The following is a 22,376-nucleotide window of genomic DNA, read 5'->3' on the forward strand; positions in this document are numbered from 1 at the left end:
CATCATCTTGAGCGCCCACAGTAGGTGATTATCGTTGAATTTGTGTGGGAATGACTTTGATGACACGAAGCTGATCCTGAATCGCGTAACGTTAGAGTACACAGAAGATCACTATAACAATTCAGCAAACATGGCTGGACACATGTACTGTACAGTGCAACTATTATAGAAGTACCTATCGATGGATTGTCTTTAGCAGGTTAGAGCTGGGAATGATTTAAAGGTAAGCTTGAGCAAAACATTTTTTATTACATAGGGCAGTTGAGCATGTAAATGTTTTACTGTAGGTGTAGATATGCATTACTCTATAGACTTCTACACTCACTAAAACACCATTTTTTTGTGACATTTATAACAATAATTTGCTGTTCCAACATTCAAAGCTGTAAATGTGTATTAGCTACATTTTGTTAAAAACACAATATTTACAATAATAGTAATACACAAAGGTAGTATATTTGGCATACGTACAACAATCTCATCATTATATAATTTACAATTTCTCAAGTACTGATTCATGTGAATATTTGATGAAAAAAAAATTGCAACAAATTAAAAAGGAAATTAACCATAGAAAAGTGAAACATACCCAAGTTAATTGTGAAAACCGTTGTACTGAATTAAGTTATCAATATTTCGTGCAATTAAAAAAAAGAAGGGGATTTTATTACAAAAACAGTGTTGTCTTCTCTTCATAAAACACTGACAGGAAACCACCTGACGTGAAGACTGCCTAGACACCGTAGGACTCAATACCAGTACACTCTGTCCACCAGGTACTGTATGTCAAACACAAGAGAGATCACCTCAAACTAACTCGGCTGTACTGTACAAGCGTGACTATACAATGAATAGTTGAAAAGGTTTTCGAAAAAGATTCAAAAAAAGAATAGAACAGCAGCCCTCGTGTGTGTGTGTGTGTGTGTGTGTGTGTGTGTGTGTGTGTGTACGAGTTGCTGGCAATTCACTGAGCGGCAAATAGAGGACATCTTTTCTACAATACATACTGCACTTCAAATGCCCATTGTGGTCAGAGGTTAACATTTTAAGAGTTGGAGTCCTTGGTAATGTAACCACTGCTAACGTAGTCAATCTCATTTGTGCTAATATCATATAACCAACCATTCGTTACTTGTAACAGTTGCCATTTTTACCCCCCCCCCCCCACACAAAGACTTTTTATCTAAATAACTGGATTTGTCTCAAAAGTCGGTTGTTTTCATTGTGGGCTAGTACAAGATCAGCTTGTCTAGTCAATGGAGTGTTTCCAGGTTCAGGATTCCTACTTTGCCGTTACAGCATACATACAGTACATCGTCCTTTGGCACAATACTTGGTAAACCCCAAAGATCCACCATCACATACATACATACTACACTTCATGCAGCAGGGTTAGGGTGTGTCCACATCTCTGGCCCCCTCTTGACAGCAATGGCCTCCAGTTTATTTACTTAGAACGACATACAATTTAGTGGCACATGTCAAATGCAAGAACTATGTGCATTGACCAAAGGGGATTTCAAAGACGAAAGGAGCTCTTTATGTCTTAGAGTCGAGTTTGAAGAACCCTCACGAAGGGGGTGTATTTCTGAGTGACTTGTTACGACCACAAATTCTCCATTCCTACGAGAAAGGGATGTTCTATTACTGACCAAGAATAAAACCGGGGCACTGATTTTAGCTATACAGTACTTTTCAAATGGTCATGACAATGAAAAGAAATGGCCAAATAGGGAAATCTCTGCTTCCTGTTTCCGGTACCACGTGGATGTATGTGAACACACCCTCAGCTACCACCATAAACTGAAATGCATATGCATGAGACCTCTAGCACCAGTCAGCCATATAGAAAAGTACAGTGTACTTCAAAAACGTGCAAGACTCATGGATAGAAGACTCTTTCCAATACTTAAGGCAAAACACTTCTTATATATAACCAATATATACATATTGGGACTATTACATCTATCAGAAATCTAAAAATCAATACCTAAGTTTGTTGTGTTCATTTCTCTTCTGATAAACGTAGCAATTTACCGCGTGGCACCTACTGTACTGGAGCTAAAAGTGCGGAATGACAACGTCAGTCAATGCAAAGCCCTTTCGAAAAAAGATCTTCACAATGAGACAGACTCAAGAGTCGTGAGTCTGTCTTGGGCAGAGCCTGGGATTACCAAACTGAAGAGAAGACAGTGTAAAAAGTGCAAAACGCGCCAGTGGTGTCACCCATCAACCCACAAGGGTTGTAGGTCCTCACCCAGCCTATAGCTGGGAGACCTTCCTGGGGAGAGGTCTGGGTCTGGGGACGTGGGGCACCCCGTCGGCCCTGCGAGGGTCCGATGCTGGGACCAGCTTCATGCTGCTAGTGCGTTGCTGGTGGGGCTTGGGTGGCAGGGCCGGGGGATCCACACTGGGAGGGATGGAGAGACTGTGGGGCAGGGGAACCGGCCGACGAGGGTTGGTGCGCTCGTACACGCTGTAGGGCGGCGGCGTCTTGTTCTCGCGGCGGATGAGCTCGTCCGAGCCCGAGGAGACCGAGTTGGGCATGGTGGGCCCCTGGTGGGCGGGGTGGTCTCCAGTGGTTGCCTCGGTGCCCGACGCCTCGGACACACTGCAGCGACTCATGGAGGAGATGCCGCTGCTATAGCTACCAGAGAGGACGGGCGAGTTGGACACCAGTCCAGCCGACTGGCACTCAGTGGGTGAGGGCGTGAAGGGCGGCAGTGAACTCTATGGAGAGACAGAAACAGAGAGACCATCAGAGGACCAAACAGAAATAGAGAACCAATCAGAAACGGAGAACCAACCACCATAGCTCAAACAGAGAGGGTACCAGTCTATTTAAGACTGCACATGTGTGCTTCACAGCCTAATGAGGTATAGCATAAAGGAACAATAAAGCCTATGAAGCGTAACCATAAAGACACCAGACAAAGTGACAGTGCCACACTGCTTTTCCCACCTCATCATATGTCAGTGCGTACTGAGACAGAGAAACACAACATGTGGCAGTTCCATCATGAGGAATCCAATACGTTGTCAAAATGTTTTCGGAGAAATGACATGGAAATACTGTTATATCTTGTTACACTTAATTGGATTCAGTGGAGAGGACAATTGATCTGTTATGTACGCTACAGTACGTCAGTGTGACGAGCATTTAGCTTCAGTCTTGTTGAGAGAAGTTACGTGAATATAACTTCCCTCAGCAAGACTGAAGCTAAATGCTCCTTGATATATTAACATTCCCCACATATCTCAAAGGCCTAGAGCGCTGAGCTGCCCCTCACAGTACAATCAAAGAAGACCCCACAGCAGACCGCCAACAGGCCCCATTATCTCACACACGCGCGCACGCACGCACACACAGCGTTGTATTTGTGTTGCTGTTTGTGCCTCACTTACAAAAAACTGCCAGTGCAAAGAACTGTATTTGATTTTCTAACACAAAACAAGACTTCATCAATGCAGGTTTGTAAAAGCCTGTTAAAATGTCACTCCTTCTAAACTGCCTAGACACATGCAGACTGGTGCTAGATAATAAATGGCTCATTAGCAGAGTTATCTGACAGGCGAGAGCCAATGTGGATGAGAACATGAGACGACATAGAGGGGGAAGATAATTCAACTGTGGTTCAATACTGCCTGACAACCAACAGGGAAACCATATAGCACACAGACATTCAAATCACTGCCAGAACACTCATCAGCATTAACAGAAGAACAGAAAGAGATGCACATGTACACACCATTGACACACACACACACACACACAGGCAGGCAGGTATTGTCAGGCAAGCACGCACGCACACATTAGCTCTGACCCCACTTAGTCATCTGGCCAATTGTTTGGACGATAGGATGTTGGTCGACCAAGTTCTCTTTAGTCAAGTAGTCACAATTTTTAACAAATATTTTCATGGTGCAAGATGATTCCCTATGTTGCCATGTGCATAACAGCAAAATGAACCAGCATATTGGAGTTGCGGTGGATGACGCAGCAGCAGAGACAAGGAGACAGCCCTTGCCTTAGCCTAACTGTATAAGAAGTAAGGAGAGAGGAAACCCCAACTTAATTAGGTCTATAGCCTAACTGTTAAATGTCTTTAGAAATCATCCATATAAACTCAAAAAAAGTCCTCTCACTGTCAACTACCTTTAATTTATGTAAGTATTTGTATGAACATAACAAGATTCAACAACTGAGACAAACTGAACAAGTTCCACAGACATGTGACTGACAGAAATGGAATAATGTGTCCCTGAACAAAGGGGGGGTCAATATGAAAAGTAAAAGTCTGCATTAAGTACTGCAGTGCATCTCCTCCTCATGGACTGCACCAGATTTGCCAGTTCTTGCTGTGAGATGTTACCCCACTCTTCCACCAAGGCACCTGCAAGTTCCCAGACATTTCTGGGGGGAATGGCCCTAGCCCTCACCCTCTGATCCAACAGGTCCCAGACATGCTCGATGGGATTGAGATCCGGGCTCTTCGCTGACCATGGCAGAACACTGACATTCCTGTCTTGTAGGAAATCACTCACAGAACGAACAGTATGGCTGGTGGCATTGTCATGCTGGAGGGTCATGTCAGGATGAGCCTGCAGGAAGGGTACAACATGAGGGAGGAGGATGTCTTCCCTGTAACGCACAGCTTTGAGATTGCCTGCAGTGACAACAAGCTCAGTCCGATGGTGCTGTGACACACCGCCCCAGAACATGATGGACCCTCCACCTCCAAATCGATCCCGCTCCAGAGTACAGGCCTCGGTGTAATGCTCACTACTTCTACGATCAACGCGAATCCGACAAAACCGAGACTCGTCAGTGAAGAGCACTTTTTGCCAGTCCTGTCTGGTCCAGGGACAGTAGGTTTGTGCCCATAGGCAACGTTGTTGCCGGTGATGTCTGGTGAGGACCTGCCTTACAACAGGCCTACAAGCCCTCAGTCCAGACTCTCTCAGCCTATTGCAGACAGTCACTGATGAAGGGATGTGCGTTCCTGGTATAACTCGGGCAGTTGTTGTTGCCATCCTTTATCTGTCCCGCAGGTGTGATGTTTGGATGTACCGAACCTATGCAGGTGTTGTTACACGTGGTCTGCCACGGCAAGGACTTAGGCGTCTCACAGTACGGACATTGCAATTTATTGCCCTGGCCACATCTGCAGTCCTCATGTCTCCTTGCAGCATGCCTAAGGCATGTTCACGCAGATGAGCAGGGACTCTGGGCATTTTCTTTTGGTGTTTTTCAGTATATTATTGTCCTATGTTTTCATAACTGTGACCTTAATTGCCTACCGTCTGTAAGCTGTTAGTATCTGTGGAACAACCGTTCCACAGGTGCATGTTCATTAATTGTTTATGGTTCATTGAACAAGCATGGGAAACAGTGTTTAAACCCTTTACAATGAAGATCTGTGAAGTTATTTGGATTTTTACTAATCATCTTTGAAAGACAGGGTCCTGAAAAAGGGACGTTTCTTTTTTTTGCTGAGTTTCTATCTACAGAAATAAGACAGATCTCGCTTCTGTTGCCTGTTTGAGTGTTTGTTTAATAGCCTACTGATTCCGTGAGCACCAAGCGTCATGCAACGGCTAAATGTTGGATAAAGCAATTTCACAGATTCGTCTGTTTTTAATCTTTGCTATGGTGCAATAAAGGCCTGTAAAAAAATATTTTAGAACAGACTGGTATTTCTTGGAATGTATTATTTTGTGTTGTTTACACTATTCCAAACAGGCAGAAAAAAATATATTGTAATCTAACAGCACCTGTTTGTCAATAGGCTACTGTGTCTATCAATCACCCCTTCGTTCGTTCACATACTCACGCAATGCTTGCTCCTATACACTCCCTTTTCTTGATCTCCCGTAGTTTCCACAACTAAGTCAAATGTCTTCAACAGATCTGACTTCCCGTTTCCCTCCTGAGCCACCAGTAAACATTTTCACATTTGGAGTTTTTCATGTCTTCCGCATCCATTTTGCTGTCACGTATTGTGTTCCGAGTTTGTTATAACCAATTTATTTATGTGATTATGATAGGCTATAGGTCAGGCCCTTTTGGCCTCATGCATGAGATGCTAACGTGTTTCACGTAAAAAAGAGCCACGGGATGAAGGAATTTGTCATGTTTAATTAATAACCTCTTAAGGTATAGGGGGCAAGGGCGCAGTGGTAAAGGCCACTGTACTGCAGCGCCAGCTGTGAGACTCCAGCTGTGAGACCCATCAGAGAGACTCTGGGTTCGCGCCCAGGCTCTGTCGTAACCGGCCGCGACCGGGAGGTCCGTGGGGCGACGCACAATTGGCCTAGCGTCGTCCGGGTTAGGGAGGATTTGGCCGGTAGGGATATCCTTGTCTCATCGCGCACCAGCGACTCCTGTGGCGGGCCGGGCGCAGTGCGCGCTAACCAAGGTTGCCAGGTGCACGGTGTTTCCTCCGACACATTGGTGCGGCTGGCTTCCGGGTTGGATGGTGCTGTGTTAAGAAGCAGTGCGGCTTGGTTGGGTTGTGTATCAGAGGACGCATGACTTTCAACCTTCGTCTCTCCCGAGCCCGTACGGGAGTTGTAGCGATGAGACAAGATTGTAGCTACTAAAACAATTGGATACCACGAAATTGGGGAGAAAAAAGGTATAGGGGGCAGCATTTTCACTTTTGGATAAATAGCGTGCCCAATTTCAACTTCCTGCTACTCATGCCAGGAATTTAAGATATGCATATTATTAGTAGATGTGGATAGAAAACACTCTGAAGTTTCTAAAACTGTTTGAATCATGTCTGAGTATAACAGTACTTATGTAGCAGGCAAAACCCAGAGGAGAGTTGCGCAAGACGTAAAAAGGAGCATGGTTTGTTTACTTGCTGTATTGAATACAGATTGCCCCGTCTACAATTTGATCGATTATTAACGTTTAAAAATACCTAAAGTTGTATTACAAAAAGTAGTTCGAAATATTTAAGCAAAGTTTATAGGCAACTTTTGAAATATTTTGTAGTAACGTTGCGTTTTTTGGAAGCTGTTTTTTTCTGGATCAAACGCGTCAAATAAATGGACATTTTGGATATATATGGATGGAATTAATCGAACAAAAGGACCAATTGTGATGTTTATGGGACATATTGGAGTGTCAACAAAAGAAGCTCGTCAAAGGTAATGCATGTTTTATATTTTATTTCAGCGTTTTGTGTAGCGCCTGCAGGGTTGAAATATGCTACTCTCTTTGTTTACTGTTGTGCTATCATCAGATAATAGCTTCTTATGCTTTCGCCGAAAAACGTTTTAAAATCTGACATGTGGCTGGATTCACAACGAGCGTAGCTTTAATTGAGTATCTTACATGTGTGATTTAATGAAAGTTTGCTTTTTATATAATTTTTTGAATTTGCCGCGCTGCATTTTACCAGTTTTTTTTCCCCAAGTGGGACGCAACCGTCCCCTATACCATAAATAGTTAAACAAATCAGGAATTTCGGTAACAGAACTTTTCAGTCAGAAACAAGAAAAAAACGAAAGGGCTGACATGATGTTACAGCTTCAGCATGGACAGCGCAATAAACACTTGCTGTGCTGTGGAGCCTTTTCTCTGCAGTAGGGGGAGGAGAAAGAGAAAACAGGAGCCAGTTACACAGGCACTCGCTGTCATTTTTTTTTTTTTACACAATATGACCACCAGCTCTTTCTTGAGTCATTTGTGTGTCTTAATTATTTAATCAAACATGGTGCTTGAAGCATCAGACAAGCTCGGTGCATTTCTAGTTAATGTTATTCAAACACATAGGGTGTGTCTATCTATATATGGAAAAATACTTTTAAACATTTTGACCAATCAATTGGTGGAAAGAAGATATACCGATATACCAATATATACCACTACATACACAAAAGTATGTGTACAGTGGATTCGTCTATTTCAGCCACACCTGTTGCTGACAGGTGTATAAAATTTAGCACACCGCCATGCAATCTCCATAGACAAACAATGGCAGTAGAATGGCCTTACCCGAAGAGCTGAGTGACTTTCAACGTGGCACCATCATCATAGGATGCCACCTTTCCAACAAGTTTTACATTTTTTTGCTAGAGCTGCCCTGGTCAAATGAAAGTGCTGTTATTGTAAAGTGGAAACGTCTAGGAGCAACAATGGCTAAGTCTTGAAGTGGTAGGCCACATGCTCACAGAACGGGACCACCGTTCTGGTGAAAAAAGTGGTAAAAAAAATGTCTGTCCTAGTTTGCAACACTCAATACCGAGTTCCAAACTGCCTCTGGAAGCAACATCAGCACAATAACCTTTCGTCAGGAGCTTCATGAAGTGGGTTTCCACGGCCGAGCAGCCGCACACAAGCCTAAGATCACCATGCGTAATCCCAAGCATCGGCTGGAGTGGTGTAAAGCTTCCCAGAAGAGTGGAGGCTGTTATAGCAGCAAAGGGGGGACCGACTCCATATTAAATGCCCATGATCTTGGAATGAGATGTTCGACACGCAGGGGTCCACATACTTTTGATCATGCAGTGTACATACAAAGTTCCCTGGGCCTCAACACCATATCTTCACCAGCAGCCAGCCCACAACCCATGAAGGATTCTAGAAAAGGTACAGGGCAGTTGTTCCATAAAATATGGAGAGAACTATAAATACATGTAGTTGTACCAGGTTCAGGGATATATAATGAAGAGGCTCTTCCTCTGGGTACATCCAGAGGGAGCTGGAGTTTTTTTTATGGTGTTAAGAATTAACAAAAATTCAGGCGAGAGGACCAGACTTGAATGCAACACTTTAACCTGTTGCCTTGAATGCAGCTCCCTAGCAACTCCGCAAGCATCAGCTGCTACTCAGATACCTCTCTGTTCTGCAGTCCATGTTGCGTGTTGTTGCTAGCCTTTTGAAGTCTTGCATTGCTCCTTCTCTACCTTCTATCTAGTATCTTTTAGGTTCTTCCAAGGATCTCCTAGTAGTGATTGCCATCACCACAGCAGCCCGTCTACCACGGCCTGGCGATGATGTCTGCCTGAGACTCAAAGCCAAACCCTACAGAGTCCACACCTTGGATCCTTCAGCTGCAGCCCTCGACTTCATCCGGTCCATTCTCATTCCCCTCCTGAATCATCATTCTAACATACATTCCATTTCCTCAATAAATATTGTAAACCCATGTTAATGCCTGGTACTTAAACTCGTGAAATTGTGTGTGTGTGTGTGAGTGTGAGTGGTTTAGTGGTGAGAAGATGCTGTTTAGCTGGGCTGGTTGGCCACTGTACTGCCAACCCGGATCAGTGTCATCTGTCACAGCCCAGTAACCACACACTCAAAGATGGACACATACGTGCAAAAATACATAAACCATGTACCACATACAAGCAGGAATGTACAGTGGGGAGAACAAGTACAGTGGGGCAAAAAAAGTATTTAGTCAGCCACCAATTGTGCAAGTTCTCCCACTTAAAAAGATGAGAGGCCTGTAATTTTCATCATAGGTACACTTCAACTATGACAGACAAAATTGATTTTTAATGAATTTATTTGCAAATTATGGTGGAAAATAAGTATTTGGTCAATAACAAAAGTTTCTCAATACTTTGTTATTTACCCTTTGTTGGCAATGACAGAGGTCAAATGTTTTCTGTAAGTCTCACAAGATTTTCACACACTGTTGCTGGTATTTTGGCCCATTCCTCCATGCAGATCTCCTCTAGAGCAGTGATGTTTTGGGGCTGTTGCTGGGCAACACAGACTTTCAACTCCCTCCAAAGATTTTCTATGGGGTTGAGATCTGGAGACTGGCAAGGCCACTCCAGGACCTTGAAATACTTCTTACGAAGCCACTCCTTCGTTGCCCGGGTGGTGTGTTTGGGATCATTGTCATGCTGAAAGACCCAGCCACGTTTCATCAGTCGTCCTGGTCCCTTTGCAGAAAAACAGCCCCAAAGCATGATGTTTCCACCCCCATGCTTCAAGGTAGGTATGGTGTTCTTTGGATGCAACTCAGCATTCTTTGTCCTCCAAACACAACGAGTTGAGTTTTTACCAAAAAGTTATATTTTGGTTTCATCTGACCATATGAAATTCTCCCAATCTTCTTCTGGATCATCCAAATGCTCTCTAGCAAACTTCAGACGGGCCTGGACATGTACTGGCTTAAGCAGGGGGACACGTCTGGCACTGCAGGATTTGAGTCCCTGGCGGCGTAGTGTGTTACTGATGGTAGGCTTTGTTACTTTGGTCCCAGCTCTCTGCAGGTCGTTCACTAGGTCCCCCCCGTGTGGTTCTGGGATTTTTGCTCACCGTTCTTGTGATCATTTTGACCCCACGGGGTGAGATTTTGAGTGGAGCCCCAGATCGAGGGAGATTATCAGTGGTCTTGTATGTCTTCCATTTCCTAATAATTGCTCCCACAGTTGATTTCTTCAAACCAAGCTGCTTACCTATTGCAGGTTCAATCTTCCCAGCCTGGTGCAGGTCTACAATTTTGTTTCTGGTATCCTTTGACAGCTCTTTGGTCAAGGCCATAGTGGAGTTTGGAGTGTGACTGTTTGAGGTTGTGGACAGGTGTCTTTTATACTGATAAGTTCAAACAGGTGCCATTAATACAGGTAACGAGTGGAGGACAGAGGAGCCTCTTAAAGAAGAAGTTACAGGTCTGTGAGAGCCAGAAATCTTGCTTGTTTGTAGGTGACCAAATACTTATTTTCCACCATAATTTGCAAATAAATTCATAAAAAATCCTACAATGTGATTTTCTAGATTTTTCTGTCATAGTTGAAGTGTACCTATGATGAAAATTACTCTCATCTTTTTAAGTGGGAGAACTTGCACAATTGGTGGCTGACTAAATACTTTTTGGCCCCACTGTATTTGATACACTGCCGATTTTGCAGGTTTTCCTACTTACATAACATGTAGAGGTCTGTAATTTTTGTCATAGGTACACTTCAACTGTGAGAGACGGAATCTAAAACAAAAATCCAGAAAAATCCTATTGTATGATTTTTAAGTAATTAATTTGCCTTTTATTGCATGACATAAGTATTTGATCACCTACCAACCAGTAAGAATTCCAACTAACACAGACCTGTTAGTTTTTCTTTAAGAAGCCCTCCTGTTCTCCACTCATTACCTATATTCACTGCACCTGTTTGAACTCGTTACCTGTATAAAAGACACCTGTCCACACACTCAATCAAACAGACTCCAAGCCTCTCCACAATGGCATAGACCAGAGAGCTGTGTAAGGACATCAGGGATAAAACTGTAGACGACCTGCACAAGGCTGGGATGGGCTACAGGACAATAGGCAAGCAGCTTGGTGAGAAGGCAACAACTGTTGGCGCGATTATTAGAAAATGGAAGAAGTTCAAGAGGACGGTCAATCACCCTCGGTCTGGGGCTCCATGCAAGATCTCACCTCGTGGGGCATCAATGATCACGAGGAAGGTCAGGGATCAGCCCAGAACAACACGGCAGGATGTGGTCAATGACCTGAAGAGAGCTGGGACCACAGTCTCAAAGAAAACCATTAGTAACACACTACGCCGTCATGGATTAAAATCCTGCAGCGCACGCAAGATCCCCCTGCTCAAGCCAGTGCATGTCCAGGCCCGTCTGAAGTTTGCCAGTGACCATCTGGATGATCCAGAGGAGGAATGGGAGAAGGTAATGTGGTCTGATGAGACAAAAATAGAGCTTTTTGGTATAAACTCCACTCGCCGTGTTTGGAGGAAGAAGAAGGATGTGTACAACCCCAAGAAAACCATCCCAACCGTGAAGCATGGAGGTGGAAACATCATTCTTTGGGGATGCTTTTCTGCAAAGGGGACAGGACGACCTTACCGTATTGAGGGGAGGATGGATGGGGCCATGTATCGTGAGATCTTGGCCAACAACCTCCTTCCCTCAGTAAGAGCATTGAAGATGGGTCGTGGCTGGGTCTTCCAGCATGACAACGACTCGAAACACACAGCCAGGGCAACTAAGGAGTGGCTCCGTAAGAAGCCTATCAAGGTCCTGGAGTGGCCTAGCCAGTCTCCAGACCTGAACCCAATAGAAAATCTTTGGAGGGAGCTGAAAGTCCGTATTGCTCAGCGACAGCCCCGAAACCTGAAGGATCTGGAGAAGGTCTGTATGGAGGAGTGGGCCAAAATCCCTGCTGAAGTGTGTGCAAACCTGGTCAAGAACTACAGGAAACGTATGAAATCTGTAATTGCAAACAAAGGTTTCTGTACCAAATATTAAGTTCTGCTTTTCTGATGTATCAAATACTTATGTCATGCAATAAAATGCAAATTAATTACTTAAAAATCATACAATGTGATATTCTGGATTTTTGTTTTAGATTCCGTCTCTCACAGTTGAAGTGTACCTATGATAAAAAATTACAGACCTCTACATGCTTTGTAAGTAGGAAAACCTGCAAAATCGGCAGTGTATCAAATACTTGTTCTCCCCACTGTATGTACGCAAACCCACACACATTCAGACAAGCATGCACACAAACAGGATCAAATGAGTCATCTACTGCTGGAATGAAGGACTCTGGGTTCTGATCCCATGCTGTCCTCTTGACCCTATTTGTAGTGCACAGTCCACTCAGATTAGCATCATCAGACATACACCAGAGGGCACATACAGTTGAAGTCGGAAGTTTACATACACCTTAGCCAAATACAGTTAAACTCCGTTTTTCACTAATCCTAGTAAAAATTCCCTGTTTAAGGTCAGTTAGGATCACCACTTTATTTTAAGATTGTGAAATGTCAGAATAATAGTAGAGAGAATGATTTATTTCATTATTTCTTTCATCACATTCCCAGTGGGTCGAAGTTTACATAGACTATTAGTATTTGGTAGCATTGCCTTTAAACTGTTTCACTTGGGTCAAACGTTTTGGGTAGCCTTCCACAAGCGTCCCACAATAACCTGGGTGAATTTTGGCCCAATCCTCCTGACAGAGCTGGTGTAACTGAGTCAGGTTTGTAGGCCTCCTTGCTCGCACATGCTTTTTCAGTACTAATCACACATTTTCTATAGGATTGAAGTCAGGGCTTTGTGATGGCCACTCCAATACCTTGACTATGTTGTCCTTAAGCCATTTTGCCAAAACTTTAGAAGAATGCTTGGAGTCATTGTCCATTTGGAAGTCCCATTTGCGACCAAGCTTTAACTGATGTCTTGAGATGTCCCTTCAATAAATTCACATACTTTTCCTCCTCATAATGCCATCTATTTGGTGAAGTGCACCAGTCCCTCCTGCAGCAAAGCACCCCCAAAACATGATGCTACCAGCCACGTGCTTCACGGATGGGATTGTGTTCTTCAGCTTGCAAGCCTCCACCTTTTTCCTCCAAACATAACGATGGTCATTATGGCCAAACAGTTCTATTTTTGTTTCGTCAGGCCAGAGGACATTTCGCCAAAAAGTACAATCTTTGTCCCCATGTGCAGTTGCAAACCATAGTCTGGCTTTTTTATTGCGGTTTTGGAGCAGTGACTTCTTCCTTGCTGAGCGGCCTTTCAGGTTATGCCGATATAGGACTCATTTTACTGTGGATATCGATACTTTTGTACCCGTTTCCTCCAGCATCTTCACAAGGCCTTTGCTGTTGTTCTGGGATTGATTTGCACTTTTCGCACCAAACTACATTCGTCTCTAGGAGACAGAATGCGTCTCCTTCCTGAGCGGTATGACGGCTGCGTGGTCCCATGGTGTTTATACTTGCAGACTATTGTTTGTACAGATAAATGTGGTACCTTCAGGCATTTGGAAATTGCCAGAATTGCCAGAATTGCCAGACTTGTGGTCTACAATTTTTGGCTGAATTCTTTTGATTTTCCCATGATGTCAAGCAAAGAGGCACTGAGTTTGAAGGTAGGCCTTGAAATACATCCACAGGTACACCTCCAATTGACTCAAATGATGACAATTAGCCTATCAGAAGCTTCCAAAAACAAGACATCCTTTTCTGGAATTTTCCAAGCTGTTTAAAGGCACAGTCAACTTAGTGTATGTAAACTTCTGACCCACTGGAATTGTGATACAGTGAATTTTAAGGGAAATTATCTGTCTGTAAACAATTGTCGGAAAAATGACTTGCGTCATGCACAAAGTAGATATCCTAATCGACTTGCCAAAACTACAGTTTGTTAACAAGAAATGTACAGTGGTTGAAAAACGAGTTTCAATGACTCCAACCTAAGTGTATGTAAACTTGCGACTTCAACTGTAAATGCAACCACACACACAACACCAACCTTTTGTGGAGATCTGGACGTTGGGACCGGGGACTGCGACCTTATGGTCTTGGCTGAAGAGCCTGTTGACAGTCAACCAGAGAGAAACAGAGAAAAGAGGGCACGTTTAAATCCTGCCACCATTTTGGACCAGTCAACTTAAGGACACTGGAGTGAGTCCTCCACAGCTGAGGGCTTCGGCATCTATGAATCAAATAAATCACACAACCGCGGGTCCTTAGTCAACACTAAGCTGTTTATACATCCAACAGCTGCTCTGCTGCTCTTTGGAGGGCAAAACACTCAATTCAACGCCACAACAGGGGGACAAGTCTGCTCTAGTGAATCACAAAATAAATATATAGCTCAAAAAATATAATAACATAAGTCTAAGTTTACTGGAAGTGTCAAGCTCAGGGCTTGAGAAGTGGGAGTTGTGTGCACTACGTGTGTGTATGTTTGTGTGTGTGTGCACTGTGTGTATATGTTTGTGTATGTGTGCGCTGCATGTGTTTGTATGCGTGTTTGTGCGCTGCATGTGTCTGTTTGCGTGTGTGTAGGCTTGCTGTTGTGGGATCGAATGAACCCCTGAATGAGAAGGCTCATCTATACAAGCTTATAGTATAGTTGAGTCTAACTGGTTACAGTTATTATATATAGTTACGATTCTAGAGTAGCAGGCGGCATAGCAGAGGAAAAATATATCCTCTAAGCTGTTGTTGGTTTCCCCCTCAGATAAAAGACATGCATAAAGTAAAGGATTCACAGCTTTATGACGACCAATTTATTTGTACATAGGGATTCAGCTGGAATCATCAAAGACAATCATATAGATTGTTTCAGGATTTTTCTCCTGGACCAAAGCTGGTCAGATAGTCAATTATTAAACCTTCATTTAACTAGGCAATTCAGTTAAGAATTGTATTTATTTATTATTTACAATAACAAAGAAGGAATAAATCGCTTGGGTACTGGACTATTTGTGTACTCAACAGTGCTAGATGGTTGCCTTTGGCAGGATAATAACACGTTGGCTCGAGCAGAAACAGACAGGCAACCCAGGCTAGAATACAGACCAGTATTCTACAGTATGTATACATCGTGTGAAGGAGAAGTTATTTATAGAAGCAAACCAGGAGGAACAGAAGAGAGCAGCTGAGTTTACAGCAGAGAGTTGACAGCGTAACAACGGGCCCTGGTAGAGAGCAGGTGGAAGCACCAGGTGTCAAAAGATGGGGGAAAGTATTAGTGCCATTCCTCATTGGTCGAGTGTTCTGATTGGTTTACCTGGGTATGGTGGCCTAGGAGGGACAGGGGGACAGAGCAACTTTCCCACAGTGTCAGAGAACTGTGTGTTGTTGACCTCTTTTACACTGTCTAGACTCCAGCTACTGAAGGTGGGTCTCACTACGTTGGTGTACAAACATATAGACAGACATGCATCAATCACTGCTCATTGGGTTACAACACAACACATCAGAACACAGCAGATGATGTAGACCAGAATCTAGATCTATATTAGAAATGTAATCATAGTGGATAACAGGAAATGTAATAACAGAGGTAGGGATTAGTGTCTGTTGTTGTAACTGATGATTTATGACACAGTTACTACATTTCAAGATTTTCTTAGCCTAAATATAAAGTATCGTCAGATGGCAAGTTGACAGACTGCACCTTTAAATTTGTTGGGGTGGCAAATAGCCTAGTGGTTAGAGAGTTGGGCCAGTAACCGAAAGGTTACTAGTTAGAATCCCAGACAAGGTGGAACATTTTTTTTTTGTTGGTCAATGTGCCCTTGAGCAAGGCACTTAATCCTAATTGCTCCATGATCCCCGTTGAATGGCAGACCTGGGGTGTGACCCCGCTCTCCGAGGGTGTCTCAGAGAGAGTGGGATATGCAAAAATGAATTTCCAATTAATACACACTAATTAATTTATGTGTGAAATAGGACAAATACAAGCACCCACCAAATTATTAATTATTATTATTAATCACCCACACCTCAATCTTCTTATGTACTGAATATCATGCAACTGACACGTGTTGGTCTTAAACGCTCGCTGTGCTGTTAAGAATGCAGTGAGAGAAATCCCACTGAAAATAACACTGCCCTGTTCTCTCCTGTTAATACGAAGGTGCTCTTCCTGTGCTTTGTGCATTTCCACTTGAGCTAAGTGAATACACCTTCAAGTGGCACACCGCTGTGCTTGTGGTTTTGACATTGTTTTTTAAAAATATTTTCTATAAAATACTAATTTCATGAGTTCATTTTCCCTGAACTTCTAACCTTCAGTGAAGTTCACAGAAAGCAATCAAACAGCGGAGCTTTTTTTAATTACACAAGGGCCCTTCCAAACTTGATTTAAATGCCGCCCCACTGGAATATGTAAAAATATAAAGCGCTTATATAACATACAAAATATACAAAATGGACATCTGTGGATAAGAAAAAACAGACACATATGCATTTATACATATGCATAGCCTTCTGAAAAGGCATATCCCATCAACCCTTGGGGAATAAACATGTTTTCACACATTCTGATATTAATAAATAAGAGGCATCAATTTAATGTGTCTGTATCCCAAATGGCACCCTAATTGCCCAGAGCCCCATGGCCCTTGGTCAAATGTAGTGCACTTTATAAGGAATAGGGTGCCATTTGGGATTCCTCACGTGTCTGTTGTTGCCTGTGAATGCTGATGGAGCTGGGAGGGAACAGACCTCGTGGGGAGAGGCTGTCATTGAAGCAGATGTCTACTCTCCAGACAAAGTCTGTCACACTCTCACCGGTCAGTCTGTCAACTACACTCATGTCCGGACAGATGACCATAGCTATGATCTCTTTGACTGACTGGAGGATGAGAAGCGACTGTTTAGCAGCACGCTAGTGTCTTGGTACGGCACATAGGCAAGGATACTTTGGTGTTATAATGATTTTGGGCTGATATACACTCATGTACTGTAAAGAGAGATGGAGACAATGAATGAGATAACATACAAGACAATGAGACATGTTTTACCTTTGTCTGGTGCAGAAAGGTTAGGATCACTTCGGGGTAGTGTGGTGTCACCTATTTGATGAGGGGTCGCCCTCTAGAAAAATCAAACAAGACAGCACAATACTGAAGCTGCAAAATCCATAAAGGAAAGTAAGATATCTTGACTTTGTGGAGTTCAGGTTTAGTCTTAACTTTGAGAAATCCATACTGTGAGTGACATGTCATGCTTGCTGAACAGCTCTTTGGGTTCAAACTGCAGAGATGTTAATAAAAGGTATTAGAACTATACTTTGTCTATTGATTTGTTCGTGTGTGTTCACCTGTGCAGGGTCCAGGGGATTGGGGTAGATGGCACTGACGGGTCTCTCCCTGGAAGAGAGGCAGGAGTTCTCTCTGGAATGCTTGTGTTTGTCCTGCAGCTGGGGAGAACCTGGTGGGAGAGGTGACGAGAGAGGAGAGATTTAGATGTAGATTTTATTGGCATTAGCTAGTCTTCCTGGGGTCCAACTCATAACATGTACATTCATTTTAAAACATTATCAAATACATTACAGTCTTACACAGATTCAAACATTACTTAAGCAATAAAGCACAAGGGGGTGTGGTATATTGGCCATATTCCACAAGTTACCACCGGCTAAATCTATGATGTTAAAATGCCTATTTTACTCTGTTCCATCTGACTGCGCAATCCACTGTCTCATCAGCCCAGCCAGGCAATTTATCAACCTGATCTCCACTATAAAAAGCATCTAGACATTATCTCACATTTCTTTTGGACTAACATTTAGTTTTCAATAGCGGAGACTTGTATAAAGCTTGCGGTCTGTCTCTCCGACATTTGCAACGTTGTTTCAATATTCAAATTCGATGTCCAGCTGTCCCATCGAAATGAACGTGTAGGGGTCGGGAGTCAGGACGTGAGAGAGAGACGCAGCGTTTCATGAATCATTTTTTATGGATACATACAAAGAAATGTCAATTGAAAAAAAGTAAAACGAAATTAAGTGCAGCTAGTTTGCAGTCTTTCCAGCTTTAGTTTGAAGTTATTGTGTTAGCTGTGTTGTTGGCTAGCTCCTCTGAACCGTGTCCTAACGAGAGAGCACATTTTCTATGCCAGGCGAAATCGTGCCTCATTAGCTCATTGCTATGGATGTATCCAAATAAATGTCACTAGAAAACAGCTTAAACAAATGTAGCTACTTTGTTGTTATTCTGTCTGCACATGACTGTAAGTTAGTCGTAGTTGGCTAGCCAGCAAGCATAGGATAAGAACGTTGCCAGTATGGCAATGGAACATTTAGAATGAACGACTGGGTCGCGTCCATAGATACAGAACAAAAAGACTGAACGACTGGGTCGCATCCATGACAGAGGTCAAACGTTTTCTGTAAGTCTTCACAAGGTTTTCACACACTGTTGCTGGTATTTTGGCCCATTCCTCCATGCATATCTCCTCTAGAGCAGTGATGTTTTGGGGCTGTTGCTGGGCAACACAGACTTTCAACTCCTTCCAAAGATTTTCTATGGGGTTGAGATCTGGAGACTGGCTAGGCCACTCCAGGACCTTGAAATGCTTCTTACGAATCCACTTCTTCGTTGCCTGGGCGGTGTGTTTGGGATCATTGTCATGCTGAAAGACCCAGCCACGTTTCATCTTCAATGCACTTGCTGATGGAAGGAGGTTTTCACTCAAAATCTCACGATACATGGCCCCATTCATTCTTTCCTTTACACGGATCAGTCGTCCTGGTCCCTTTGCAGAAAAACAGCCCCAAAGCATGAAGTTTCCACCCCCATGCTTCACAGTAGGTATGGTGTTCTTTGGATGCAACTCAGAATTCTTTGTCCTCCAAACATGACGAGATTAGTTTTTACCAAAAAGTTATATTTTGGTTTCATCTGACCATATGACATTCTCCCAATCTTCTTCTGGATCATCCAAATGCTCTCTAGCAAACTTCAGATGGGCCTGGACATGTACTGGCTTAAGCAGGGGGACACGTCTGGCACTCCAGGAGTCCCTGGCGGCGTAGTGTGTTACTGATGGTAGGCTTTGTTACTTTGGTCCCAGCTCTCTGCAGGTCGTTCACTAGGTCCCCCCCGTGTGGTTCTGGGATTTTTGCTCACCGTTCTTGTGATCATTTTGACCCCACGGGGTGAGATCTTGCGTGGAGCCCCAGATCGAGGGAGATTATCAGTGGTCTTGTATGTCTTCCATTTCCTAATAATTGCTCCCACAGTTGATTTCTTCAAACCAAGCTGCTTACCTATTGCAGATTCATTCTTCCCATCCTGGTGCAGGTCTACAATTTTGTTCCTGGTGTCCTTTGACAGCTCTTTGCTCTTGGCCATAGTGGAGTTTGGAGTGTGACTGAGGTTGTGGACAGGTCTCTTTTATACTGATAAGTTCAAACAGGTGCCATTAATACAGGTAACGAGTGGAGGACAGAGGAGCCTCTTAAAGAAGAAGTTTACAGGTCTGTGAGAGCCAGAAATCTTGCTTGTTTGTAGGTGACCAAATACTTATTTTCCACCATAATTTGCAAAGAAATTCATTAAAAATCCTACAATGTGTACCTATCAAGAAAATTACAGGCCTCTCTCATCTTTTTAAGTGGGAGAACTTGCACAATTGGTGGCTGACTAAATACTTTTACTCCACTGCATGCATATTCATGGCATGAGGCTAGTAGCATAGCATCTCACTCCATTGAATACAGGCGGTTGTGTAATCAACCCTCATCGAAGATTCTAAAAATGATTACAATTATGAAATGTATCCACCAATCCAAAGGAGTTACAGCCCACCGTGCCACTTTGTGGACAATTATTGTTAGGGCGGAAGACACGTACTGTATCTTGTCAGCATATCCATTATCTTTGCTAGCTAGTGTTAGCTGGTTCTCATTTTGAACATGCAGCATTTTCAGCAACGAGCCATCTGACTTGCGGTGTAACATTAGCTATTTACGGGTGTGCTAATCTGACCAGCAGCAATCGGATCCCTAAACTGACAGTTAATAGTAGGAAGTAGACGCTTATCATAATAAGGAAAGAAGGAAGTGTTTTAAAATGCCTAATGGGCAGACTTGAGACATTCAGACAGAACATGCATTGTCGTTTCCTCTTTCTTCCTACCCTCACTCTCCTTGTTAGATATTATGAGTGATGGAGAGAGACGCAAGGAGATGGGAGAAGGAGTGGAGTTAGGGCCTCGCTCTATCCAACCGTAGCAGTACGATGAAGTTACATTATAAATATGCTTTAACTAGGTTACCTAGATCAGATAGGGGAGAGGCGTTGTGTTATTTGTTTTATTGGAGAGAGAGAGCGAGAGACAGAGGGAAAGGAAGAGGGAGGGAGTGTGAGAATAGGTGTTAAACCAATGATGACACAAAAAAACAAGTTCAAAAGGTGGTCTTGTTAGACGAGCGAGACACACAAATAAACGAGCATAGAAGCTGGTAGTCAACAACTATCGACCAACCAACAGCTCCCCGTTCCACATCCTCCACCCTGGCTGTTTCCACTTCACTAACCTCAGCACATAAAATACCTGCCCTGCTGGGCTGGCTGTCACACTGTGGTGGCACCAGACACTCATTCCAGGGATAAACTGACTCTCACACACACACACACACACACACACGCACACGCACACGCACACACACACGCACACACACACACACGCACACACACACACACACACACACGCACACACACGCACACACCCTTTTCCATTACACATTATATGGCAATTAGCTTTAGAATGGACATCATATGGGAATGAGATGAGCGATCTTACAGGCAGTTCAGTTTGCTGTACTTCTCTAAACACTTTATGGTCCTGGCAGTGGCTTTATAGGGGTCCTTCTGGTTGCACAGGATGCCAAGAGGAATGTATAGGCATCCAGAAATCTCTCCATGTATTCTTATGCATATGATCTGCATCAGGCAGAAACACATGGGAGTGTCACATGAGAGTGTCTGAGCAATCCTCTAAAGAACCTCCTAACCTGGCTGTGGTTAAAAGCTTCTCAGAGGACTCCGAGACATCCTCTATTGGTTCACAGGCGTAATCAACAATGCGCCCTCTCAAGATGTCCTTTGTCTCTCCATTTCATCTTGCATTTCTCAATCAAACAATCCTTTGTTTTCACCAATCTAACTACATCACATTTCTCTCCTCACGCTTTCTTTCTGTCTGTCTACTTTCATCTCTTTTGTCGTTTGGTTGATTTTGGATAGGGACAAGTACAAACACATTGACACATTGAACAAACAATCGTCCCACGGATGTTTCCATCTTATGCTAATGTCCGATAGCCGTCCCCTAGAATGACTCTTATGGAAACAAAAGGAACGAAAGCCATGCATAATCAATTAAAATCCCATTTAAATCACATATCAGTACATTATCACAATTATATGCAGTGTTGTCATTGTGGTGGCAGAATTTGGGGTGAGCTGTTGTAACTTCTCAAGGGGATATGTTCTGTGTTGGACTGTGATTGTCATGCCTTTTCATTGAGTCCTGATATGTCTGCACCCTGACACAAGGCCATTGTGTTCCGGAACGGCTGCTTGCATTAAATAACTCTTGCATAAACTATATGATTGTATCATCACCTTCCACTTATATAAGGGGCATGTAACATTTTACTCTTGGAGTTCTTCCCCGTGAAATCAGAGATAGATCTTCCCTGCAGCTGCTTGCCTCAAGATTGTTTCTATTATACAATTAAATAGTCTCTGCCTTCATCAAATGTCAAATGTTAGACAACAAGTAGAAGCACCGCGCAAATGTCCTACGTGTTGACCAATATTTACAACGTGGAAGGCGGTAAGAGGGCCTTAACGCATCTGTTGAGAACACACGGCAGCTCATACATGGTATGGAGCTGTAAGCAACCAATTCTTTGGTGTTTCTTTTAATGCGTTAAATGTTTATGATGTGCTCCGTTGTAAGAGGAGGAGGACTGGCCAATAGACAGTTTTAATAGGGATATTTAGAGGGACCCTGGTTTCAACTGGAGGCCCCCTCTGGTTGACATTCCAAGCCGTAGCAGCTTCGGCATGCGTTTGGTCAGGGACTTCGACACTGAAACACAAGATTCCCTTTTGCAAATTTGC

At 43.3% G+C, this 22,376-nt stretch overlaps 1 protein-coding gene across 8 annotated transcripts in view; it reads right to left on the bottom strand.

The window, feature by feature from the left end:
- Positions 1–229: 229 nt before the first annotated feature.
- The window catches only part of LOC110490257 (dedicator of cytokinesis protein 4), a 146,289-nt gene continuing 124,142 nt past the window's right edge, over positions 230–22,376 (bottom strand). For 4 of the 8 annotated variants that reach the window (XM_036944557.2, XM_036944555.2, XM_036944553.2 and 1 more), the window contains 5 exons: positions 17,561–17,670; positions 17,262–17,334; positions 15,521–15,640; positions 14,255–14,316; positions 230–2,730 (listed from right to left, as the gene is read on the bottom strand). In XM_036944557.2, the coding sequence (XP_036800452.2) occupies positions 2,263–2,730; positions 14,255–14,316; positions 15,521–15,640; positions 17,262–17,334; positions 17,561–17,670 (833 nt within the window). In that variant the 3' untranslated portion in view covers positions 230–2,262. The remainder of the gene's footprint in view (positions 2,731–14,254; positions 14,317–15,520; positions 15,641–17,261; positions 17,335–17,560; positions 17,671–22,376) is intronic. The other 4 variants (XM_090200376.1, XM_090200375.1, XM_090200374.1 and 1 more) reach the window with 1 other exon arrangement.

This window comes from Oncorhynchus mykiss, chromosome 15 (genome assembly GCF_057628025.1).
Source record: "Oncorhynchus mykiss isolate SJ-2025 chromosome 15, ASM5762802v1, whole genome shotgun sequence".
Lineage (NCBI taxonomy): Eukaryota > Metazoa > Chordata > Actinopteri > Salmoniformes > Salmonidae > Oncorhynchus > Oncorhynchus mykiss.